Source organism: Phragmites australis, chromosome 3, assembly GCF_958298935.1.
Source record: "Phragmites australis chromosome 3, lpPhrAust1.1, whole genome shotgun sequence".
Lineage (NCBI taxonomy): Eukaryota > Viridiplantae > Streptophyta > Magnoliopsida > Poales > Poaceae > Phragmites > Phragmites australis.
In genome coordinates this window covers 30,264,705-30,291,253 of record NC_084923.1, presented here as the reverse complement: position 1 = coordinate 30,291,253, position 26,549 = coordinate 30,264,705, and the positions used below count along the sequence as shown (strand labels likewise).

The 26,549-nt window shown below is 45.3% G+C and overlaps 1 protein-coding gene across 1 annotated transcript; it reads right to left on the bottom strand.

Moving 5' to 3' along the window:
• Nucleotides 1–7,769: 7,769 nt before the first annotated feature.
• LOC133911128 (peroxidase 57-like) lies at nucleotides 7,770–9,323 on the bottom strand. Its single transcript, XM_062353332.1, has 3 exons — nucleotides 9,011–9,323; nucleotides 8,551–8,899; nucleotides 7,770–8,352 (listed from the first exon to the last, which is right to left on the bottom strand). The coding sequence occupies exons 1-3, from the start codon at nucleotides 9,224–9,226 to the stop codon at nucleotides 7,916–7,918; spliced, it is 1,002 nt and encodes a 333-aa protein (XP_062209316.1). The 5' UTR covers nucleotides 9,227–9,323; the 3' UTR covers nucleotides 7,770–7,915.
• Nucleotides 9,324–26,549: the final 17,226 nt, after the last annotated feature.

The window sequence follows — 26,549 nt, the reverse complement described above, 5'->3', positions numbered from 1 at the left end:
TGGAAACACCCGTAAACATAACACATGTTAAGACAACAAACTATATTTCTGATTATCGGATAAAATAGTTTTTAAATGCTACCCTAGGTTCGCAAATTATCATCTACTGTTGACTCATACGTCCGCATGTACAAGTAATATACTATAAACTATATACTACAAACAACATACTAAAAATAATATACTACAAATAATATACTACAGGTAACAAATTGAAAATAATATACTAAAAATAATATTCTATATTCAACTATTATCGTGCAATTTTCTAACTAAATTTTATAATTTTCTAAACCTAGATCTAAATATCTAAAATCTATGTCATATACTACTACTGCACTAATTAACAACAATAAAAAGGATAAAAAGATTGACCTGAAATTTTTTTCCAAATCCGCAGCCGAAATGCAGCAGGGCTTCGCCGATCTCTCTTCCTCCCCTCTCCTCTCCTCTCTTCTCCTCTCTCTTCTCAACTTTTCTTTTTTTTTTTCCGAATTTTATGGTTTTTTCTCCAATTTTTGGGGTTTTTATAGACTCAGGGCGCAGGGGGCCGACGCGGGGCGGCAGGCAGGAGGAGCCCTTACCGCCCCCTGAGAGGGCGGTAAGGACCTCTACCCGCCCCCTGAGGGGGCGGTAGGCTGTGGGCACCGGGCGGGAAGGCCTACCGCCCTCTCAGGGGGCGGTTAGCACCCGTACCCGCCCTCTGAGAGGGCTGTAGCCCTCTTAGAGGGCGGTGGGCGCCTACTTTTGTAAATCTTTTTGTCGGGAATCTATTTATTTAAATTTAAACTCGAAAAAAATATAAAAATAAAAAAATCTCCGATCTTAACATAGTTCAAATAATTTACAATCTAAATTGATCTAACTGTTCAAGACAGTACCCAAGAGATGTTGGACTCTTTTGGAATGCTTGTCCAGCGCAAGCCCACTAGCGATGTTAGGAGACAACTGGAGGAATGCTTCGAGCAGTTTGAGATTTACATTGGTTTTATTCTGATCATTCACCATTTGTGTCAATAAATTTTTTTTGACATGCCAAAATTACATTGATAAGGTCAAAAAGAATAAGGCCGTCATGGTTCACTAAGGGATGAAAACTACTAAAATATATGTTGCATATAAACTATTGCTTCCCTCACAATAGGAAAAACAAATTATCAGGATTTCATTATGTCAGGAATAGCAACTTGTATTCAATAGTAGCCTCAGAGGAAGATATATAGAGCACATGAGGAGTACAGGATAAGGACTGTAGTAAAGCTACGGAAAGATCTAGATGACTAAATTGAATAAAGAACAACAGGAAAGAAATCGACTAATGAATGAAGGAATATATGAACTCGTATTGCATAGATAAACTTAAAGAAAGACTAAAGGTCTGTTTGGATGGTAACACCAGAAAAAGCCAGACCAAATATTGGACATGGTCAAAGTCAGGACAATGCCAAAATCACGTAAAAAGATAACATTTGTTTCGTGACCAAGCCAATTTTAAGGCAGTGCTAAAATTAAGTGTAGAAAAGGACGTTTGGATTATAGCTATGCAAAAAAATTTGAAAGCTGTTAGCATGACATGTAGAACCCATATATAATGAATTTTTGGCACCAAAATATAGTCAATATGAATCTTAATTTGTAGATTTAATTATAAAGAATACAAAGATGCAAACCGATAGCAAACCGGATACATGGATTATGATATATAATCGTTTGAAGCTAGCTAATCCAAGATCCAGCATTTAATGCAACTACTCTGCTGCCGCCACCTCATCAGAAACATGGGCATTGATTGAACCAAAATTTGGCGAGCAAATGGCTGGCCCCAAACTTGGCCAACGATTTGGCTAACGAACAACTGGGCATGGCCAAATTTGGTTGGGCACGGCCAAATTTATGCTCCAAAGCAAGCAGTGGCCAAACTGTCTGGGCGGAGTCAAAATTTGGCTGGGCATGATGGGTACCGATCCAAACAGACCTAAGATTTGGATGGACGCAACAGAATAAAAAGATTAAAGCGGAACGCTCATAAAGCTAGCAGCAGCAGACATCCAGGATATCAGCGGCCAAATAGAAGAGGCTGACCTGTGTTACATAAACACGGGTGTGGGTGTCGGAATCCGACTCGTGTCGGGACGTCCGATTCGGCAAATAAATTTAGGACACGCCAAATACCATTTGGAATCTGACATGAGTGTCGGAATCCAACACGGATACGCGAGTGTCTGACTCGGCAAAAAATTTTGAACACGGGTGTCCGGGTAACACAGAGGCTGACGCAAGCAGCAATGCACCAAGCATGGCGTAGTGGCCAGAGGAGAGAAAAATAGCACCTCCAAAAAAACACAAGAAGACATGCGCAAGTGGCGCACAAATTGAAACATGGGGGATTTGTTTAAGGGCCAAAAGGAGCCAAGCTAAATTTTGGTTGTTCTCTGAAAATTTAGTCTTTGTTTGGTTTGAGCCTAAAATTTGATAAAAAAAATTGGCCGGTCAAAATTTTTCTATAGCATTTCCTAGGAAAATGTCTGTCAAAATTTTTAGCCGGTTAAATTTTGGTTTGGTCTCAAACCAAACGTCATTTTGGCAGCTAAAATTTTGCACTGCCCTGATTTGACCTTGGCTAATTTTAGCTTGGCTTGTTGAGACCAAAAATCAAACAGCCCCATGATGCTAAGAAAACTCAATGAAAGGCCGATCCAGATGTAGATGGCTAGACGAGGCACGGAAGATGTACGCCATACAACTAAGGACTCCAGCACCGCACCACAGTAAAGGCCCCGCTAGGAACGACACTTATACCATGAGCCCTACCTTGACCATATCGAAGGTGCTTCTGTCAATCTGCTCCCTACTCACAGACCCGAACCCTGATGACCTGCTTGTGCCCGAGATTGCTCATATCTGGATGTAGAAGGCTAACTGATAGGGCCAACCGGCCAAGTATGAGTCTATTGCATGCTCATGGACATAGAAGGCCAACTGATAGGGCAAGGTGGCACGAGGGGTGTAGCGGCCGCCTCCCTCTCTTCTCGGAGGGGCGCAGGAGGTGGCCGAGCTGAACCACGCACCTTTAGGCATGCGGCCAAGCCAATCCACGCACCTGGAGGCGGCGCTCCAAGGCAGAGAGTGGATCCGGCCAAGCAAAGCGTGTATCCAATCGAGCAGAGCCATGACGGTAGCAGATGAGTCGGGGTTGGGGGATGAGCCACTCCAGGTAGCGCGTGCTGAGGAGGTCAACGACGACTTCGAGTCCCAATCCAGTGGGATCGAGGACGACGAATGCAGAACGTCTTCAGTTCGATCCAATCAAGCACGCGCGACAGCTCAATTCAGCGGAGGGCGAACTAGGGGAAGGCGATGCGGTCCAGGGAAGACCCGTGTGCACATAGTCAATGAACTCCAACGGTGGGTAGGGAAGCCTCTGCTGGTGGCGTGGCGGTGTGGGGAGGAGTCCGGTGACGGCAGGTGAACCTTGCAGACGGGATCGGGAAGGAGAGCCGACAGGAGAAGGAAGCCGACGGGAGGGCGGGCTAGATCGAGACATGCGTGGAAGTTACAACACGGTATAAAAAACCATAATTCTAATTTGAATTTTGCTATTACAGATTTTTTTATGTTAAATCTGTCTAATTTGTGATCTCTTGATCTGCTTTGAAGGTTGTGCTAACTTTCGATTTCATTTGATTTGAAAGTTATGCTAATGGGTACTACTGTTGTCGAATTCGGATCTACATCTGCAACCAGATAGGAGTAGCGGTGACCGGATGGATGTGTATTTGACTTTCTCAAAGACCACGCCCCTCTATCTTCCCCTCTCTCTTCTAGCACTTTGTAACCTCTTGCATCTCTTCTCCTTTCTTAAGGTGACACCTAGCCAATGCATCACTGCGTCCAGTTCTTCCTCGTCGCCTTCACTCTCCTCACACAGCAGGCGAATCAAGGTTAGTTTGTGTTGATTGGAGCATTTTGTTGTTTGATTTACTCGATTGGATGAGAGATTTGTTCATTTCCCAGTGGTTTCTGTGTGTTCCTCTTGAATTTAGGGCTTGATTTGTGAGCAAATGATTGAGAGGGAGAGAGGAATCCAAGTTGCTTCTGTAGTAAGGTGTTCAAAATATGCAGTTGTGTTGTGTTGATTATTACCTCTGTTCACCTCTGGTAACAGGAGGTAGAGGTGAACGGAGGAGGTTCATTTTTGTTTGTTTTAGATCCATTCATTTGTTGAGAGATCCAGTCACTCCCTCTTGGTTTTCAATTGTTCTCCTATTTTAGAGGTTTGATTTGTGCCATTTTTTTTAGATTTGTTTTGTTAGGGTTCAGCAGTGTTTAAAGTAGGGAGGAATAGAGCAGTCTCAAGATTCCTGTTCTTAGTGAGTTCTGTTTCTAGTTCATTAGAGATGAAATGTCATTTAGATTTCATCTGTTTATGCAAGTTCTTATGCTTTTCCTTGGTCATGTAATTTGATTGGTTCAATGGTTGTTGGGTTAGGCTTCTACAAACCCTGTATAAATCTATCTGATTCACGCTTGTGATCTATTTGATGAATTTGTAGTTCATTTTCTTCTGTTATGTTAGGGTTGGGACATGCTGGAGTAGTGAACCTGGGGGTGTAGTCGAGTAGGGTTCAGATCCCCTTTGTATTGCTTTTCCATGTTGTATTGCGATGAATCTCCCTCTTTATTGTTATCTAATTTTTTCTATGTCCCACTCTTTTTTGTGTGTAGCTTTCTGGAGGTATCTCAAGGCAAAGCAGCATCTATGGTGTTTCAGTGGGGCATTTTAGGTGATTGTTTGATATGTTCCTTTTGGATGTTCAATAATTTTACTGTATGCTTGAACTCTATTTTGCAAGTTTGCTAATTCAATATATGTCTGAACTTGAGTTTGGACTTTTTAGGTTCAATTTTGCAAGCTCACTAGCATTAGCACATGGTTGATATGCTGTCTGTTATGCTTTCTAATCCCTGAATAAATCAGTTTGTCCATTATTGTATGTATGAACTCAGCTGCTTTGATGCTTAAAAAACGTTTTAGGTGTTATGGATATGTTCCAAGTTCGTATAGTATTCCAATTTTAGTTTTTTTTAAGTTATACTTCTAGTCTGTATGTACCTTGCTAGTAATTCTGTCATCATTATTAGGTATTTTCTCTGAGTATATACATGCATCATCATGAGTAAGCAACAATGTTAAGGTATTTTGTAATGAGTATATATATGAATGCCAAATGATCTGCAAATATCTATTGATCGACTAATGTCCATGCCATTAGTGGGACAATCATAAGTGATAAACAAGAAAGAAATACCTTTGGTTTAGTGACCAATATCATGCACCAACTAGTTGTTTCAGATTCTATATTTTGTCAAAATGTTGGCACATTTCATACTCATGCTTCGGATATAGTTAAGTATCTTGTTGAACAAAACTTATATCTAAAAGTTGCCAAGAGCTAGGAACCTCACTGTATGATGTAATCTTTTTTTATGTATCTTATTAAACTTTTTCCTCTATGTGTGTGTTGTGTTTATGCTGTTCTGCTTCTTTACATCTCCCCCTCTGTGTCCCTCTTATATGTTTCTATCTTCTTTTTTACTCTCTTTTTTTCTCTATTTATGTATTTCTCTCTATATGTATGTCTCTCTCTATCTCTCTTGATCAGTATCTCTCGTTGTGTATATATGTCTCTGTCCCTCTATTTCTTTATATACTCTACTCTTTATTTCTGTCTCCCCCTATCTCTTTTTTTTTATCGTCTCTATGTGTCTACCTCTCTATCTATCTATTTGTCTCTCTAGATATGTCTATGTGGCTTTGTTTCTTTATTTACTCTCTCTATATATATTTCTCTCTATCTCTCTCTCCTTCTGTATATCTTTTATTGCTCGCTTTGTGGCAGTCTAAGCTCCTTCTTTCCACATTTTGAAGTTGTAGGAGATAAAGCGCAATTGTTGCTTCCACTAACGTAGTTTGTTTTGTGAGTTACGTGATCTTAGATGAGTTGCATGGTTTTCACTAGATGAGTTATGTAGTCTGAATATTATTTTTTGTGTTACATAGTGTGCTTCTTTTATGAGTTATTGTATTGTGAGTTATACAGTGTAGTACGTGCATTTGTTAGTTAAGCCTAGTCGTGCTTCTTCTAAAGAATATTGCTTCTCAATTACTTGGTGTTGATATTTGTGAGATGAAGGTTATGATGTTGGAGTTTTTCCTTCCTACTTGGCGTTGATGTTGAGATGATGGATGGATTGTGGTTGCTTTTGAGTCAATAAGGCCAACCTGGCCATGAATTACGTGTAGTAGGTGCAATGATGGTTTTATTGATATTTTTTCTTGGCTGGAGTTTTTTATAGCTGCTTCTTTTCTTTGGTAGGATTGGAGGCGATGAGTTACTCATGCCCTTTTTTGTAACTGGTGACATACGTTTCTATGTTGTTGCGAGAAGTTTTGGTGTGATTGTTGATTCTATTCTGGTCCTATTGTTTACCTCTACAGCTTGGGGTTTTACATCTTATTCTTGTTGTCTGTCTTGCACCCTTCTTAGTTTAAACCTTTTTGTGTTTTTTCCTTCTCTAAGTCGACCAAGGGGTCCACCTTTTTTGCTGATTTATGTCCTTTTTTAGGCTAACTCCTCCAGAGCCTATTACAAGGCATTATCCCTTGCGCCTATTATATAAACTTTTTGTCACTTATCAGAGGCCATTACTAGGCACAATGCCCCCCCCCCCCCATCGACTTGTTTTTTGAGTAAATATCATACAATGCACCATGTGTTGCATTTAACACACCTTCAATGCCATGAATTTTGATTATATATGCATTTTTTTTATCTTTGTAGGTGCCTCCTTCAGGCATGTGTGGTATGAATTTGTATATGCCGAAATTCCTTTGACATATTTAGGATTGGCTATCCATAAGTACCAAAATAAACCAATATGTAAGTTCATCGAACTGTGGTCATTTCTATCTTTCCCTATGCTAGCTGAGCATTTTATGCTCAAGATTTTCTTTTGCAGTGTTGATTGCAGTGTTTTCATGATCAAGTATATAGAACTATAGAGGTTTGTTGCTAAGTTGGTGGACGAATTCTCTTAAGATGACATTCAGAACATTAAGAGTTCCAAAAAGAATGGAGAAATAGGTTGAGTGGAAAGTTGTCCGAATAAATTGGTCAAGTCAATACTTCGGGCTATTTTTGATTTAATTCTGAGTTAATTATTGCCTACTGGAAAACCACATGTTTTTTATATGGGCCTATTTGTTTGGGTTTGTTTTTGAGTTTCTTAGTGGGGTTTGGGCCTATTTTTTGGTTCTACTTCTTAGCGGGCTTTGGGTCATTTCCTAGACCCGTTTGTCATACAGCATAATGCTTCTTTATTGAGCTAGGTTTTTTATCAGACGAACTGGTATAGCTACATAGTAGAATATGATTGGCTCAAAATTTGACATATTCTGAACACCAAAATCTGTCGACCGATAACTAGAGGGACCCTTCTAATTTTAGCTTTATATGTTATGTTAGGAATAGCAACTTGTATTTAATAGTAACTTTAGGATAATATATATAGTACATGACTTTATTAACTAACTTATACGTAATGGATAAACACTTTATATTCCTAACGCATTCCTCCTTTACTTGTTCATTTCGTTTAAATAATAAAATGAGTTTGTTCATCACGCAAAAATTATGAATTAGTCACTTTATTGTTCTGGGCACAATATTTATCATTCCGCACAAGCAGAGGAACTCTCTGCTGCCCTGAAGGCTGGAACAAATGTCTAACATTGTTACATTGATGCTATGTATGGATATGAATATAAACCAACAACAGATACTATCTACTTTTGGCATTGACACTGAATCTTGCGAGATTCAGCCATTGGATTCTGACTCTACAAAACCATCCGTCAGCTGTTGACCCTTCGACAGTTGAGCCTGACCTCCCCTTGCCTCCCCGTGAGAACATTCACGCTCCCCAGTTTCACCATGGACCTCGCGAAATGCCTCTGGAAATTCCTCGGCTGTGCCGCGAACATGGCCGCGATCCTGCGGGCCTTGCCGGAGGACGTGAGCTCCTGGTCGATCTGCAGGACGGCTCTCCCGGCGAGCACGCTCGGGTAGAGCGAATTGTCAAGGCCGAACGGGCCGAGCGGTGCGACGAGGTTCATGGGCACGATTGCGTCGTGCGACTCGTTCTGCGGCGTCACCGTGTGCGGCGGGCACCGGTGCCGGAGCGTGGCGAGCAAGCCGGCGTCCATCGTGGGGTAGGACGCGCCGGTGTTGTTGTAGTTGTAGAGCCTGTCCATGATGAGCCCGCAATGGCAGAACCCCATGGTATGCGAACCTGTCACGTTTTCAAGAAAAGTGTATGCGAAATGTTACCACTTTGATCCAAAAATAGATGGAACATTTACTTACAGTAAATTGGATAAATATGAAATATAAGTTGGAAAAGATATCAAATATAATTTGGTTGAATTGCAAAAGAGTTTTACCATCAATCTCCGAAATGCATGCAACTTTTGGAAGTAATCAAATGTACCTAACAAGGTTGTGAGATCAACAACGCCGAGGCCTATGGATCGAAAGGCCGACAAAGCCTCGGCGAACGACACCGAGGGGCTCGGCAGATTAACCTCTGCCGCGCTCGACACGGTGCCGTCTCTTCGCCCGGTCGGCAGCTCGTATCGCACTCTCCCGGCCATGGCCGCGGCGTCCCTGGCGGCAAGCGCGACGATGTCGGCGCACGACACGACGCCCGGGCACGCCTTCTCGACCACCGCCTTGACGTCGTCGATCACGTCGAGCATCCTCAGCGTCAGGTTCGGAGGGGCCTCCTTCTCGGCCGCGTTGCTGGGCGTGCTGTCGATGAGCACGGAGCCATCGCATCCCTGGTGCGCACAAGACCAAACCACTCGGCTTCAGAGGAGATAAAAATTTGGACATGGTTGCGTTGACATACGGCCAACGTGTTGTTTGTCTTGGAGGACGTACGTACGTACCCTGACGAAGCAGTCGTGGAAATGCAGGCGGATGAGCGCGGGGAGGACGGAGCGGTCCTGCGCGGCGCGGCGGCGGACGACGCGCCGGACGATGGCCTCGGCGCGAGGGCACGACCGCGCGTAGAAGTGGAGCTGCAGAGGCGGCGGCACTGCAGAGGCCGCGGCGGCTTGCACCGCGAGCGCCAACAGAAGCAGGAAATGACGCAGCAGGGCCATGATGAACGTGGAAAGATCGATCGATGTGAAAATGTTCTCGGGATCGGATGACCAACTCCGGTTTTAGAGATCGGTCGGGTAGAGTTGGGTGCACTCAAGGGCGCCTTCGTTAATGCATAGGCCTAGGAACCGGTGCGCCTCGGAATGCTGGTGACAGTTCACTCTGCATGTGGCAAGCACATGCATCTGTATATGGAGGTAAAACTAAAACCTCGCGCCGTGTATATGGGCAGCAACGAAAGAAACGAAAATCACAGTCTCTGTAAATGGGGGTAAAACTCCAGCACCGAAAAAAGATTCTGGATTATAATATTCCACGTTTTGATTGCAATATTTCTTTTATAAATCTGTTGGGAATTGAACTGATTGCTATACTTATAGTAAAATACATACGTTCTAGACATGCTAAGAAATCGGAAGTGACGAAGACATTCACAATATAAAAAAAACAAAGTAAAAAAGATTTTTTTTTTTTAAAAGAGAGAACTTTTATTAACTCTTATCATTACATCAAGCTGATACAACTCCATAAAAATTATCACATACCTCTCATATTAAAGATACACACAACCAAAAAATAAAACACACCAAAGACGCTAAGACAAAAACAAAGAAGAGCTGAACAAGTTGTAAACAAATCTCCGCAGCTATGTTATTATGCTTAGGTTTGGATGCAGAGTTTAGACTACCATTCAAACCAAGTGAAGAGCTCCTTGGCCACTCTCGCATGGAGTAACCAGCTCATGGTGCTCCTGTCGTTGTAGCACAGACCACGAACGAAGAAAGTGTGTATAAGTAAAAATAACCTGCAAAGGAGAAAACAAATTTACTCCTATTAAAAAAAAGTATCATTTCTGCATGGCTATAGGGACCAACAGAAAGTAGCCATCACCACCAATATGTTGGCTTTCAAACTTTTACTAAGACTCTGGAGTCAATTCCTAAACATCTTCGGTATACTTCGTGGTTGGTAAAGATTTATGACACATGGACTATAAACCATGCAAAACAGGCAAAGTGACAATCAAAGTAGAGGTGCTTAATTTTCTCTAGTTTGTGATAAAAATAACACTTCTACCTAATCATTATCTTTTACTTAAGTTATACTTTGTTAGTAAAAAGCCTTTATATAAATACCAAATTAAGATTTTAATTTTTAGTAGTATTTTAAATTTCCACATTTGGCTGTTCTAGATTGGCTCTGTCCCTTGCACAAGTGCCCTATAGCGAGAGTTCACAGAAAACTTTTGTCACATCCAAAAATCCTAATCATGTCATTAGGCATAAGTATGTCATTAGTGTCATAATCATCATGTTTATTTATTAAGCATGTTGGATTTTTGGCTTGTTATTGATTTGGTGTTTTGATATTGTTACACGTTTTAAAAATAATCGACGTTAAATTTTATTTAATTCGTGTCTTGCTTAAAAGTTTTAATCGTTGCACTTGATTTTAGTTTGCAACTGAAATTACTTATCTATCTTATGAGTGGGCCCACTTTTTGGCCGGCCCCACCATCCCTCCCTTTCTCCCCCACCAGCAGCCCCACCTCCCTCTCTTTCCCTCACTCACTCTCCTCTCCCTCCCTCATGCCACAAGCGAGCTGCTGCCCCCTCCCCCTTTCTCTCAAGTTCTCACCATTTCTTCACAAAATCCCAGTCAAAAACACCATTCAAGTTATGCATGTATTACCACTGCAATCCCCTTTTCCTTAGCTTCCAATCCATCCAATTCGTTCTCACAGGCACGAAGATTTGAGGGAGTTGTAATCAAATTCGTCATACTAGTTTTTCTGAAATTTTAGCACTTTGCCTTCCTCTTCTTCAAGTCATTCCTTCGTTTCTTCCCCAATCGACGGACGCAAGCTTTGGCAAAGATTTGGGTAAATCTCCTTAGTTATCCTTGTGAGAATGTACATTTTGATTGGTTAGATTTTGAGTTTAGGAGCTGCAAAGTCGAAGAATGTTGATGCATGCTCGTTCTTGAGAGGATAGAACTAGAATAAAGGTTTATATGAGTTTGAGTTAGTGTCTTGTGGTTCCAGTGAGTGCATTAGGTCTAGAACTAGTGTATTAGAGCCTATGCATTCTTAGGTGGGTCAAGGTTTAACATGCAAATCGAATCAATCAAGAAATCATCGTAAAACACAGTTCTGGAAGGTATTGGAAGTTCCGATATGTATTTCAGAAGTTCTAGTTTACACTCGAGTTAACCCAAGTGACGGCCCTGTATAAATCCAGAGTTTTCGACCAGATCGGAAGTTCCGATCTAAATATCAGAACTTTCGATTAACTAGGGTTGCTAACCGAGCGTCCAGTTTTCAAGAAGTGCTGGATATTCCGACAAGATCGGAAGTTCCGATTTCCATACCGGAACTTCCGATTAAACGTTTTGCTAACCGGGCGCCAATAATTCAAAAGTTTTGGAAGGTCCGATCGATCAAAAGTTCTGACTTCCAAGTTGGAAATTTCGATGTAAGTCGGAAGTTTTGATTTTTATACCGGAAGTTCCGATGTTACTCATATCATAATTTCGTTGTTTCTTCACGTGTTTTGTACCTTGAACATGTAGATGTGCTACTTCTTATATTGTTATGCATCTGGCAGCATGCATCTTTGCACCTCATTCATGCTCATCACATTGCAGGCGTTCTTCTCTAGTGAACGAAGGACTGGAGGGTAACGCGGGTGTGATCGAGGGCGATCCGGATATCATTGCTGTGAATTGTGATCAAACTGAGCACCAAGGCAAGCATCTAAGCATTTTCATCCTATTATTTTAGATCGTATATTGTGTCAATTTATAAGTGATGCTTATGTATGTTTGCATGTCAATGATTCTTGTGTCGGGTTTTGGGAGTAGATCCTAATTGTTGCATTACACTTTCTTGGTATTGATATCTCTTGATCTATGGTAACCCTGTGTATAGCACTTAATAGTCTAACTTAAAATGAACACGTTATGCTTAACAAGGCTTAGGTCACCGGTAGAAGTCGAGCGGTGGTTCGGCCATCGTTTGCGAACTTAGGGCTTACTTCTATTGCACAAAAATAATGATGGGATGTGTGAGTCAGTGAGGATGAGACGAGATTTGAGTGGGCGATAGGGATGGCTCGAGAAGGGAGTCTCGGATGCTTTAGGCCTGCTTGAGTTGATTAAGCACCGTCTATTGTTGCCATTGACTTTAGCACTTTCCGTACTAACCACATATTGATATAATGGTAGATAAGCTGAATACCTTTTGCAGTTGTGACCTTTTGGCTTGTGGTCCTATGGTGTCGTGGGCATAGTAGGCTTGTAGAGGTAACGTCGTAAAGGTGGTGTGGGCATAATAGGCTTATAGAGGTACCTAGTTTGCTCGTGGAGTAGTTCTAGTTACCTCCACACCTTTAGGTGTAACTAAGGTGCTCCGGGAGTAGACCTAGTGGACCTCCGCACCTATAGGTGCATGTTCAAATGGTTGGGGTTCAATTGGGAAAGGTTGTCACGAGTACCCTCTTTTGTGCACTTTAGCAGGTGGCACAAACCGAATGGTCCTCGTGTTGTGTGGGTAAAGAGGTACCCCTTGCAGGGTGTAAGATCAATTCGAATTGCTACGCTCTCGGTCATGAGCAAGCTATTGTCCATCCGTATCAATTGTAAAGATTCGATATTGGGATGTTATTGTGGTATGATGGCTAGTGGATTGTGATGTTGATGATGAGTTAATATGATACGAGTACAATTTTGGTTATGTTGACGATCTCAAGTTACAAGGAAAAGTCTTGGTTAGGTGTAGATGCTTACACTTGAGTCCAAATTGCTTTTGCATATGAAGTTACTTAACCGTTGTGGCTGAGTCCTTGCTAATTACCCAAAATAGATTCTCCTTGGAGTCGAGCTATTTATAAGTGCCCATTATGGAATAAGTCTTGCGAGTACCTTCATACTCACGTACTTTGTTTCCTTTTGAGGTGAGGAAGAATTAGTTTTTGGCTACTTTACGCCCGTCAATGTTGGTGACGAGCAAGAGTAGTGCCATCTACTCTGTGTGTTGTTATTTTGGAGTGGCGCCTTAATCCAAATGGCGCTACTCATCTTTTGTTATCATGTATTTTATTCCATTGCGTAGCTACTCTAACAATGTCCGGTTCATGTATTTGTTGTAAAAGTTTAATCTACTTAAAGACTTGTAATCTAATTTAGTCACTCTCTCTTTATTATGTCTTGTGATAATGTGCTTGTTGTAAAGGCGTGTGTTCCAATCCTGGAAGAAACACATGCCGGGACTACTAGGGTGATATTCCAGTTAGTCCTGAGAGTCGTGATTCCACAAATGATCGACTTAGTGACTAATTAGAATATTATCTAGACGGTTCCTCATAGCATGGCATCAGAGCTCGGTTTAGTAAAGTAGCCAAAAAATGCTTAGGATGGGTTAATAAAACATGTTAATATCACTAATACAACACACTAAAGTTTATCCTTGGTCCCTAAGTGTTTGCTCTGTTTTATTCCTCATCTTATCTTAGATCTTTGCGTACCTCTGCTTGTTCATAATTTGCTGAAACATGATCTCTAGCTCATCTCCTTCTTAATTTGTTAAGGATGGCCGCTCTTACGTTGGTGATGGCTACTCGGGCTGAGGGTGTGGAAGGTTTTCCCGCACTCCTCCGCGAGATGCTTTGGCGCGCAAAAATTTCACCTTTGCGCCGGAGTACGCAGTGTATGCTCGAGGAGTTGGGCTAGATTTGGTAGATTACCTGGCAACCATGGACATTCGAGCAAGGATCATAGAAGGAAGAGCCAACCCTCACTACTCCGAGGCAATTGGAACTTCAGAAGAAATGGCAGTTCAAGTGGTGGCATACAAGGCGATGGCTGCCCTTCGTGGCGAGCTACCAGTCCTACGAGGATGACCCTTCATCTACTTTCTCATCTGGGGCAACAATGTCAACTACTTTGAAGAACTTCCGAATGTGGCCCCACTGAACGAGCACCGCATGGTACAGTTGGTTCGCTCCTTGGACCAATCCTACTGTTGCTTGGTGGCTAAGTTGTGGGAGACGAGAAGGCGCTACAACTGGCTGCAACATGCGATGGAGCCGTAAGTTCATTGCGGACTGGTGAACCGCGAGGTGTTGTATGGAGAGGGCCATATGATGTTGTATAGCGTGGCACCTCAAACTCACTATTTTCTGGTGGTGCAAGGCACACGGGTACCTCATCCCTATGGCCGAGGTGTGAGAGCATCTATTGGATTGCAAGTGCCACAGTTTCACAATTCGGGCTACACGAGGGAAATGTTGTTGGGTGAGTCACAACCTCTCTCACATCCTGAGGCCATTGATGATACGGGCTCCCCTCAACATCATCCTTTGGATGAATTTTCAGAGGACTTTGTTCGAGATCCGTATCGTGGGTGGTTTTAAGTCGGTGGATATAAGAATTTTGTAATAGGGTGTAGTTTCTTTCCGCGAAACTTATGGACAATTAAAAATTTGCTATACTATGCCCTATGTGTAAGACTTGTATGATGTACCATTGTGTTGTGTGAGTATTATGACTGTTTAATATATCTTTTAATTTGGTTGATTGTTATTTATTATTCTATCATTTTACCCATGTTGCATCGACACAATCGACCAAAAAGGTAAGAAGGTAAGGGATGCATCTCGATGGCGGTAAATATCGGGGGCTCAACTAGTGCGAGGTAGGGGCCTAGTATGTCCCAGCGATGGTACAGGAAGTGAATATGTTAGCAATAACGTATGAACATCCACCATATGATGGTAGTTATGGTCGTCTACCCATGTAGTGATTACATGGGGTGTTCCGTAAGGCGACGGTATGAGACGTGAATACGTTGGTAACAACCTATGAAATATCACTTGTGCGGCGAGTTGCACAAGCACAGTTCGCACGAAAACTTTTCTTCTCATGCCAAGGGTGATGTATGTGGTTGTGTTGTTTGTGGGGAGTGATGCACTCGAGAAAGAAATGAGTAGATAGGGATCGAGCATAAAATTTTCCTAATTTCTCATCTTGCACGCATTTACATATCGCGGGCTTTAAAAAGGGCCTGACCACATTCATGTTGGCTGATCCATTCCTTGTTATTCTAAATTCCTTCGTATTTCCTTTGTCGATATCTTGTCGTCACTAACCTTGGGAAATGATGACAGGATGAGGACTCGCGGCAATTCCGGTGGTCTTCCTGAAGTATCCAACAAGAACAACCCCATGCCGCCTCAGTTGCTGAGTATGGCAGATATGCTAATGCAAATCGAGCGGAATCGCGAGGCATAGACTACTCTGCTTGAGGCGCTTGTCCGCAATACGACTGCTCAAGGAGGAAGAGGAGCTGGCCACCGTGACGACTACTCAGACTTCCTTCGTAGTAGTCCTCCCACTTTCGCACGTGCAGATGATCCTCTTGACGTGGACCACTGGCTACGCACCATCGAGCAGAAGCTCGCTCTGCTTTTGTACGAAGACCATGAGAAGGCCCTCTTCGCCGCACATCAACTTCAAGGCGCAGCCAACGCGTGGTGGATAAACTACCTCGCCATGCACGCCGCCGATCATCATGTCTCATGGGCGGAGTTCTGTCAAGCCTTCCATGACTGTCACATTCCCAAGGCGATAATGGATATCAAGCGGCGGGAATTCCTGAAACTCAAACAAGGAAGAAGATCGGTCATGGAGTATGTGCAAGTGTTCAACCACTTGGCACAATATACGCCGGACGAAGTCAACACGGATGAGAGGAAGTAGTACCATTTTGTCAACGGTCTCACTATCAAGATGCAAGATCGTTTGTCCGCGCACGAGTTTGTCGAATTCAACAAGATGGTGAGCATCTCTCTTACCATTGAGCACAAGCTGAAGAACCATCAAGAGGAAAAGAAGTGCAAGAGGGTCCCACCACCCTCATTGGGCGGGAGCTACCAACGCCCATGTTCATGAATTCAACCCCCTCCATCTCATTCGGCGACTTTAGCTGCTCCACACCCAATGTGGATAGTGCAGTGTTCCTTCCCCGTTTCTCAAGGGTAGGCTGCAAGACCTGCGGGGTCACAAGGGAGTGTGACTAGTGGCCCTGGCGGCCCATGTTATAACTGCGGGCGTGTCAGAGACTTCGCACGTGACTGCCGATCCCCGAAGCCGGGAGTCGTGGTGGCTGCTCCAAGACCACCACTACCCGGGCAACCCTCTCAGCAGGCATCGAGGGCTACACAAGTTCCCAAGCGTGGTCAAGTGAACCATCACCGCTGAGGGAGCCCAGGAGGATGATGGTGATCTTATGGGTATGCTACTTGTAAACTCTCAACCCACCATTGTACTTTTTGATTCTGGAGCATCTCATTCATTCATCAAGGTGGATTATGTGTTGAATCATGACCTTGTCACCCAGCCACTTTCCACCACTTTCCACATAGATGCGCCCAGCACAGAAATCCAAGCAGAGCTAATAGTTCCCATGGTGAAAATTCTCATCGATGAGGTCCCTTTCCTTGCAAACTTGATCTTGATCGACACCAAAGGGATTGACGTCATCTTAGGGATGAATTGGCTAACGAAGAATGGTGCTCTCATCGATTGTGCATGAAGGATCATCTCTCTCAAGAATTCAGCTAGAGTTCAGATCCCCCTCCATCTTGGGGAGGGTGGTCCCTCTCTTTATGCCTTGGAAGCTGCCATAACCACGGATCTCTGGAATATTCCCGTGGTGTGCGAGTACCCGGATGTTTTTCCAAAGGAATTACTGGGGATGCCGCCCAACTGGGATGTTGAATTTGTCATCAAACTTGCACCCGGAATGACACCGATATCGAAAAGACCCTATCGTATGCCTCCAAATTAATTAATGGAGTTGAAGAAACAGTTGAAGGAGCTCCTAGAAAAGGGATTTATTCGTCTGAGCTCCTCACCTTGGGGATGCCCGGCGATCTTCATCAAGAAGAAGGACGATACATTGAGGATGTGTGTTGATTACCGTCCTCTCAATGCGGTCACCATCAAAAACAAATATCCTCTTCCCCACATTGACATCTTGTTCGATCAACTGACCGGTGCTCAATTCTTCTCCAAGATTGATTTAAGGTTGGGATATCAGCAAATAAAGATTCGATCGGAGGACATTCCTAAAACAGCCTTCTCCACTCGATATGGACTTTATGAGTACACGGTCATGTCCTTTGGCCTAACTAATGCGCCAGCCTATTTCTTGTATCTTATGAACACCGTGTTCATAGAGGAGTTGGACTTTTTCGTCGTGATCTTCACTGACGATATCCTTGTTTATTCCAAGACCGAAGAAGAACATGCCCATCATCTTCGAGTCATTCTTGAAAGACTCCGTGAGCATTGCCTTTATGCCAAGTTTAGCAAATGTGAATTCTGGCTCAAGGAAGTTGCATTCCTTGGCTATATCCTTTCCTAAAGTGGTGTTGTTGTCGACCCAAGCAAGGTTCAAGATGTGCTTAATTGGGGGCAGCCGCAGAACATCATCGACATCCAAAGTTTTCTTGGACTTGCAGGATACTATAGTCGGTTCATTGAGAACTTCTCCAAAATTGCTAAGCCTATGACCGAACTCTTGCATAAGGGTGTGGAGTTGATTTGGTCTGATGCTTGCGAGCAAGCCTTCCAAATTTTGAAGCATCTTCTCACCACCGCACCCGTCCTTGCTCAACCAGATGTGGAGAAGAGTTTTGATGTGTATTGTGACGCTTCTCGTATAGGCCTCGGTTGTGTTCTCATGCAAGAGGGTCGAGTCGTCGCCTATGCTTCTCGCCAGTTAAAGCGCCTTGAGGAAAATTATCTGACTCATGATTTAGAGCTTACGGCCGTTGTGCATGCTCTAAAAATCTGGCGCCACTACCTCCTTGGAAATCTCTGCAATATCTACACTGATCACAAGAGTCTTAAGTATATCTTCACTCAATCCGACCTCAACATGAGGCAACGGAGATGGCTTGAATTGATCAAGGATTATGAATTGGACGTTCATTATCATCCCGGCAAGGCAAATGTCGTTGCCGATGCCTTGAGCCGAAAGGCTCGGTGCAATTGTCTTATCATCAGGTTCGAAAATGCCACACTATGTGATGAATTTTGGAGACTTGGACTCCATATGGTCGCAGAGGGATTTCTTGCAAATCTTGAGGTGAAATATACCCTCCTCAATCAAATCAAGGAAGCACAGAAGAATGACAAGGGTATGACCCGAATTCGTGATAAAATGGAGGAGAATAAAGCTGTGGATTTATTGGAGGATAATCAAGGCATCTTGTGGTTTAGGAAGCGACTTGTGGTCCCTAAGGTCCATGAGTTGAGGAAAAAGATCTTGGATGAAGTTCATGACTCGTTGTTATCTATTCATCTCGGGAGCACCAAAATGTATCAAGACCCCAAACAAAGATTTTGGTGGACCCGCATGAAGTGTGAGATCGCTCGGTATGTCACCGAGTGTGATATTTGCCGGAGAATGAAAGCCGAGCATCTCAAGCTGGCTGGTTCACTCCAACCTTTGCCGGTTCCATCACCGAAATGGGAGGAGATCAGTATGGATTTCATTACTGGACTTCCTAGGACCTCTCAAGGCTACAAATCAATATGGGTGGTCATTGATCGATTTACCAAGTCCGCACATTTCCTTCCCACCAAGACCCTTTATAGTGTCAAGGAGTATGCAGAGGTATATCTCTTGAGGATTGTATGCCTTCATGGGATTCCGAAGACGATCATTTCTGATCAGGGTACCCAGTTCACCTCTCATTTTTTTGGAAAAGCCTCCATGAAGCCATGGGTACCGAGTTATTCCATAGCACCACCTACCATCCTTAGACTGATGGACAAACCGAGAGGGTGAATCAAATACTTGAAGATATGCTAAGGGCTTGTGCTCTCACCTATGGGAAGAGGTGGGAAATTTGCTTGGAATTTGTGGAATTCTCCTATAACAATAGTTTTCAATCGAGTATCAAGATGTCCCCGTTAGAAGCACTCTATGGAAGGAGATGCTGAACCCCATTGAATTGGTCCGAGTACAGCGAAAGAGCTTTTCTGGGCCCAAATTTGGTCAAAGAGGCGGAAGAGCAAGTCTTAACCATTTGCAAGAACCTTCTCACAGCTCAATCTCATCAGAAAGCTATGCCAATCATCGTCGGCATGAGCTCATGTGTAAGATTGGAGATTTCATCTATCTCTAAGTCTCTCCTCTCAAGGGGACACGACGTTTTCAACTCAAGGGAAAGTTGGCGCCATGATATGTTGGCCCTTTCCAAATTGTTGCCCGGCGAGGCAAGGTGACCTACCAGTTGGAGCTACCTCCATCCCTCTCCACCGTGCACAATGTTTTTCATGTCTCGCAATTAAAGAAATGTATCTGCATTCCAACTGAAGTTGTGACCATGGATGACCAAGAACTTCAACCTAATCTTTCTTATTGCGAGCATCACATTCGATTCTTGATGAAGCTAAATGGAAGACACAACGCAATCCATTTAAGTTCCTCAAGGTTCAATGGAGTAACCATTCCGAAGATGAAGCAACGTGGGAGCAAGAAGATCGACTTTTTGCCGATTATCCCAAGTTCTTCTCCAACCTGTGAGTGTTGCATTAGTTTCCATCTCCACAACATGGTTTCTCAAAAAATCATGAAGTTCCTTGTTTCGCCGAACTCTTCCCCGACTCGTACTGAATCTCGGGATGAGATTCTTTTAAGGGGGAGGGGGGAGGTTTTTCACATCCCAAAATCCCAATCCTCATTAAGCATAAATATGTCATTAGCATCATAATCAACATGTTTGTTTGTTAAGCATGTTGGCTTTTGGCTTGTTATTGAATACGCATTTTAAAAATAATCGATGTTAGAATTTTCTTGCTTAAAAGTTTTAATCGCTACACTTCATTTTAGTTTGTAGCTGAAATTACTTGTCGCTCTTATGAGTGGGGCCCACTTTTGGCCAGCCCCACCACCCCTCCCTTTTTCCCCCACCAGCAGCCCCACCTCCCTCTCTCTCCCTCACTCACTCTCCTTTCCCTCACACACGCCACAAGCAGCACGAGCTGCTGCCCCCTCCCCCTTTCTGTCAAGTTCTCCCCACTCAAGAACATGATTCAAGGTATGCATGTATTACCACTTCAAACCCCTTCTCCTTAGCTTCCAATCCATCCAATTTGTTCTCACAGGCATGAAGATTTGAGAGAGTTGTAACAAAATTCATCACCCTAGTTTTTTCTGAAATTTCAGCACCTTGCCTTCCTCTTCTCCAAGCCATTCCTTTGCTTCTTCTCCAAATTGACGGACGCAAGCTTTGGCAAAGATTTGGGTAAGTATCCTCGGATATCCTTGTGAGAATGCACGTTTTAATTAGTTATATTTTGAGTTTAGGAGCTGCAAAATCGAAGAATGTTGATGCATGCTTGTTCTTGTGAGGATTAGGTCTAGAACCAGTGTATTAGAGCCTATGCATGCTTAGGTGGGTCAAGGTTTAACATGCAAATAGAATCGATCAAGAAATCATCGCAAAAACGCAGTTCTGGCAGGTATCGGAAGTTCCTATATGTATATGGGAAGTTTCGGTTTACACTCGAGTTAACCCAAGCGATCCGGATTTCATTGTTGTGAATTGTGATCAAGTTGAGCACCCAGGAAAGCATCTAAGCATTTTCATCCTATTGTTTTAGACCGGCGGAGGGAGCTCCAGTGGCACTTCGAAACGGTAGCAGTGAGACTACGCATGCGAGGTACACCACATCGGAGCGACTAGTATCCATCGACAGGCCCCTGACTGGGCTGACGCCCCCGTAACATTCACCATCAACAACTCCGAAGGGGTAAAATTTCCCCATTCAGATGCCCTATTCATCTCAGCCAATATCACGGAAGTCGAGGTCTGAAGAATACTGGTCGACAAAGGCAGCTCGGCAGACCTCCTGTTTGTGCATGCCTTCAACTAGCTCCGAATCCCATGAAGCCGGCTCTCACCAAGCAGCAGACCCCTCCAGGGATTCAATGGGCTCCCCCTCAACGCCCTAGGATAGATAGAACTCCCGGTCATCTTTGGCAAGGGCTCTGCACCACGATCCGAGGTTATCACCTTTGACGTTGTAGACGTACCGTATGCCTACAATGCCATCCTGGGACGAGGGACCCTGAACAGATTTGGAGCTGTACGCCATCACAATTACCTCTGCCTGAAAATACCCGAACCCCAGGGGCTAATAACCATCCATGACGACTAAGACCAGGCTAGACGCATCGAGTACGGACACCCTGCTCTGCTCCCCAGTCGCCATATCCACACTATGACACGGGAGGACTCGAAAGATCCTCCGTCAGCACACCCCGAGCACCGTTGCCCTTCGAGGCCATAACCAGAAGGGGACATAAAGCTGGTCCCCATACACCAAGACCAGCCCGACCGGGCCTTCTGAATAGGGGCGGACCTCACCTCTGGGCAAGAAGCCCAACTTCTGGCCGTCTTATGGAGTAACCTCAACATCTTCGCGTGGTCCCCGCAGGATCTCCCAGGAGTCGACCACAGCATCATTGAGCACTCGCTCCAGGTCGACTTGAAGGCACGGCCTGTACGCCAGGGGCTTCGCAAGCTCTCTCCGGAGCAGGCAGAAGCCGCAAAAGAAGAAGTCTAGAAGCTGCTGAAAGCTAGTGTTATCTGAGAGGTCATCCACTCTAATTAGCTCTCCAACACCGTCCTGGTCAAGAAACATAGCGGAAAATGGCGTATGTGCATCGATTTCACGTCATTAAACAAAGCATGCCCCCAGGATTCGTACCCTCTCCCCCGCGTCGACTAGCTGGTGGATTCCACAGCCGGCTACGAAATGCTAAGCTTCCTTGACGCCTATTCCGGATACCATCAAGTGTGGATGGCAACGGAGGATGAGAACAAGACCAGCTTCATTACCCCCTTCGGAGTATGCTGCTACGTTCGGATGCCCTTCAGTCTTCGAAACGCCGGGGCCACCTTCTCCCGCCTAGTATACAAGGTGCTGCAACAGTAGTTGGGCCTACATAGACGATATCGTGGTAAAAAGCCAACTAGAAGCCACCCATGTTGCCGACCTACAGGAAACATTCAACAGCCTCCGAGTCATTGGCGTACAGCTGAACCCAGAAAAATGCGTATTTGGCACTAGAGGTGAAAAAATGCTAGTATATCTTGTCTCCCGAAGAGGCATCGAGGCCAACCTGGGCAAGATTCATGCTATCACAGAAATGTCACCTCCCGCCAATCCGAAAGAAGTACAACGCCTGGTCGGCCACCTCGCGGCCCTTAGTCGCTTCCTCGCAAAATCCGCTGAGCACAACCTCCCTTTCTTTAAAATGCTAAGGGGCTCCGAGCCATTTAGCTGGACATCGGACTGCCAGATAGCATTTGAGGCCCTAAAGGCACACCTTTCCCACCTCGAAACACTCACGATGCCCCTCCCCGGAGAAGGACTACTCCTGTACCTATCCGTCTTCGCATCCGCCGTCAGCGCCGCCCTGGTACGATAGGAAAGAAGTAACGGTCGCCCCACTCAAAAGGCTTGTATACTACATCTCGGAGGCCTTAACCGGGCCAAGACATGCTACACTGAGCTCGAAAAAATAGCCTACGCCCTGCTGATGGCCTCGCGCAAGCTCCGGCACTACTTCCTTGCCTACGACATCACTGTCCCAACCTTGTACCCACTGGGTGACATGTTTCGCAACCGGAAGGCGACGTGACGCATCGGCAACTGGGCGGTAGAGTTAGCCCCCTTTGTGGTAAGGTTTGTAGCCTGCACCACCGTCAAATCCCAAATCTTGGCGGACTTCATCGCTGAATGGACCTCGGCACCCACTGAAAGCACCATTACACCTACCCAAGACATTTGGACCATCTACACTAACAGAGCATACTGCTCCACAGGCACCGGAGCTAGCGCCGTCCTCATCTCCCCCATAGGCCAGCAGGTTCAATATGTTGCTCACCTAGATTTCAAGACGACCAACAACATAGCCGAATACGAGGTCATCCTTTTAGACCTCCGAAAGGCCCGAGCCTTAGGAGCAGCCAGAGTCATCATCCGAACCAACTCTCAGATCGTCGCCGGTCACATCAACAAGGACTTCCAAGTTCGGCATCCAGACATGATAACATACCTCGAGGCACACTTCCGTGGCATATCAATACGAAGCATACCATGGGCGGACAACAATTAGGCAGACGCCTTAGCAAAGGCTGCAGCCACGGGTAAGACCCACTAATAGGCACCTTCCTCGAGACCTTGCACCAGCAGACAGCCAAAGCTCTTGACGAGACAACCGTCACCATCCTCCCCCATCCAAACTGCGGACTGGAGGGCCCCCCTCCTATCCTTCCTGAGAGGAACAGCAGAACCGGATGACCCAATTGCACTCTGCCGCATCCAGCGTCGTGCCAGGGGCTACCATCTCATAAATGACGCCCTTTACAAGACAGGTGTCTGCGCTCCCCTCCTTTGATGCATTACTAAACAAGAAGGAGCCGACCTCCTCTGGGAAATACACGAAGGCCTTTGCGGCAATCATCTGGCGCCTTGTGCTCTAGCCGATAAGACACTTCGCCAGGGGCTCCATTGGCCTACGATCATGTCCTATGCGGAAGAACTAGTCCGCACCTACCAAGGATGCCAATGGATGGGACGCCGAAGCCACCGACCTCCAACTTCTTTGCAACCAATCGCCCATGTCTAGCCCCTGGCTCATTGGGGTATGGACCTCATTGGCCCATTTCCCCGCGCCAAAGGCAACCTCCAGTACGCAGTGGTCGCATTGGAATATTTCTCCAAATGGGTTGAGGTCGAACCCCTCACTGCGATAACATCAAAAAAATGTCCAGAAATTCTTCTGGAAGAACATAATCTACAACATCGGCATCCCACGATAGCTCATGGTGGACAACAGCACACAATTCAACTCCGGGCCTTTTAGACAGTTCTACGACGACCTCGGCATCGAATTATGCTTCGCACAGTTCGACACCCTCAGTCCAATGGAGGCGTCAAAAGGGCCAACGGTAACATCCTCTCCGGTCTAAATCGCCGCCTTGTCAGCTTAGCTCAAGGCCTATGGGTCAACGAATTACCCAAGGTTTTATGGTCCCTCCGCACCACTATCACGCGGGCCACCGGGTTCACACCCTTCCGCCTCCTATATGGAGATGAGCCATGACCCCCACTGAGGTCAAGGCCTGCTCACTTAGGGTACAACTCCCGCAAACTGACGGAGAAAGGGAGCTCTCCCTTGACCTTACCGAAGGCACGCGGCTCCACGCCATTCAGAACCTAGATCACTACATTAAGAAAACTAAGGCCTGGTATGATCCAAGGGTTGCGCCATGAAACTTCAAACCCAGAGAACTAGTGCTCCAACGCACCCTAAAAAAACCTACAGCATCTTGAAGGCATAAGCCTATGTGCTGGACGGGCATTCCGTCTACCATCTTTAAGGTCTCACAAACCTACGTGGCGGATAGACAAAGACCACTCCAGCATCTTGAAGGCATAAGTCTCCGTGCTGGATAGGCATTCCGTCCGCCATCTTTAAGGTCTCGCTAACCTACGTGGCGGATAGGCAAAGACCGCTCTAGAATCTTGAAGGCATAAGCCTCCGTGCTGGACAGGCATTCCATCCACCATCTTTAAGGTCTAGCTAACCTACGTGACGGATAGGCAAAGACCGCTCTAGCATCTTGAAGACAAAAGTCTCTGTGCTGGACAGGCATTCCGTCCGTCATCATTTGGGCCTAGCAAACCTAAAACGGCGGATAGAAAAAGACCGCTCCGGCATCTTGAAGACAAAAGTCTCAGTACTAGACAAGCTTTCCGTCTGTCATCATTTAGGCCTAGCAAACCTAAAATGGCGGATAGGAAAAGACTGCTCTGGCATCTTGAAGGTAGTGCCTTCATACCGATTAGGCATAACACCCCCTTTCATTTCTAAGGCCAAGCTGCCTTAAACATGGCGAAGGGATAAAAACCCCAACAAAACTGAAAGTCTATGACCCGACCCTACCGATGCCCCTCGAAGTCTCGTACCCCGTGGCCGCAGAGCAACCACAGGATGCAAAGGGGCTGGGACAAGGGGCACAGGCGAAATGTCGGCGCGATCAATCATAAAAAAGGGATATGAAAGGAAACAAAAACAACAAGCTAACACAACACAAGTTTTACACACATGACATACAAAAGGTCTTTTTATACAGTTAACCGCTGTACATCAAATATATGCCCAGCAAACTGGCTAGCCTACTACGCCCCCCTGTACCACTACGGGAAGACGAGGGTGCCTGACCACCACGCCTCCCGGACACACCACGAGACCTGGAAAGTCGCCCACGACAATTGTGCACGGGAGGCCGACGCAAGCCCCCTCCGCAAGAAGGGCTACTGCCTGAAACAGAGACTTAGCCCCGGGAAGACAAAGGATCCATCGGGAAGGGATACAAGTTGAAGACCGAGAAGTCCAGCTCTTCCTCCTCCTGCCCCGCCGACGAGGCCTCCGCGGCCTATGCCTCCTCCACCTTCACCTCACCCAAGATAGACTCGAGGATTTACGAGGGCACCCTTCTGTCAGAACCCTGGGGAAAGACGAAGCGCCATAAGAAGCGTGAGCCGGCAACCTCCTGGGCTGTTTGGGCCGCACACCAGTCATCTCTTGCTGTAAAACATACATCCGGAGTGGACACCGGGGGATCCTCTGGCTTGACCTTAATCAAAACGTCAACGGCCACCTGCGGGTCAACACGCCTATTGGAATTGTGGGGCATAACGAAATGACTCCGCCAACGAATGAACGGAGTAGCCCCGGACGCACCAGACACACTCGATCCCTCCCCAGAGGCACTATCCAAGGTACGGACGAGGCCTCCTCCGGCCTCGGGCTGCCATACCTATACACACAGAGCACACTCCGGTTAAAACTCAAAGGCACAAACATTCCAGAAACAACACAGGTAAAACACAGGAAGACATGCGCAGTTTCCATCAAATAAAGGAAAGATTATATACATAAAGAAGAAGAAGGCGGTCAACATACTAGAACTCAACCCCCCTCCCCGGGAAAGAAAAGAAAACAAAGGTAGCCGCAGTAGAGCTACACCTCCAGGGCATCCACGCTTGGCTCCGGTAGGGCAACAATGCCAAACAAAGCTGCCCCAGAGGGCTGCGTAGTGCCTGTAGACTCCGAGTGAAGCACCAGACCTCCCAACGAAGAACTCGGGTGAAGGCCCCCCGAGGCACCCGGAGTCCCCTGACCAGCCATGAAGCACAACGTCACGCTTCAGCCATGCTTCAGCCATACGC

Bases quoted from the DNA above. Each gene is read 5' to 3' on its own strand.
- LOC133911128 (XM_062353332.1), bottom strand. From the start codon at position 9,226: ATGGCCCTGCTGCGTCATTTCCTGCTTCTGTTGGCGCTCGCGGTGCAA. The intron at 8,900-9,010 runs GTACGTACGTAC...TGTGCGCACCAG, and splicing joins TCCACGACTGCTTCGTCAGG to GGATGCGATGGCTCCGTGCT. The intron at 8,353-8,550 runs GTACATTTGATT...AAAACGTGACAG, and splicing joins TGATCTCACAACCTTGTTAG to GTTCGCATACCATGGGGTTC.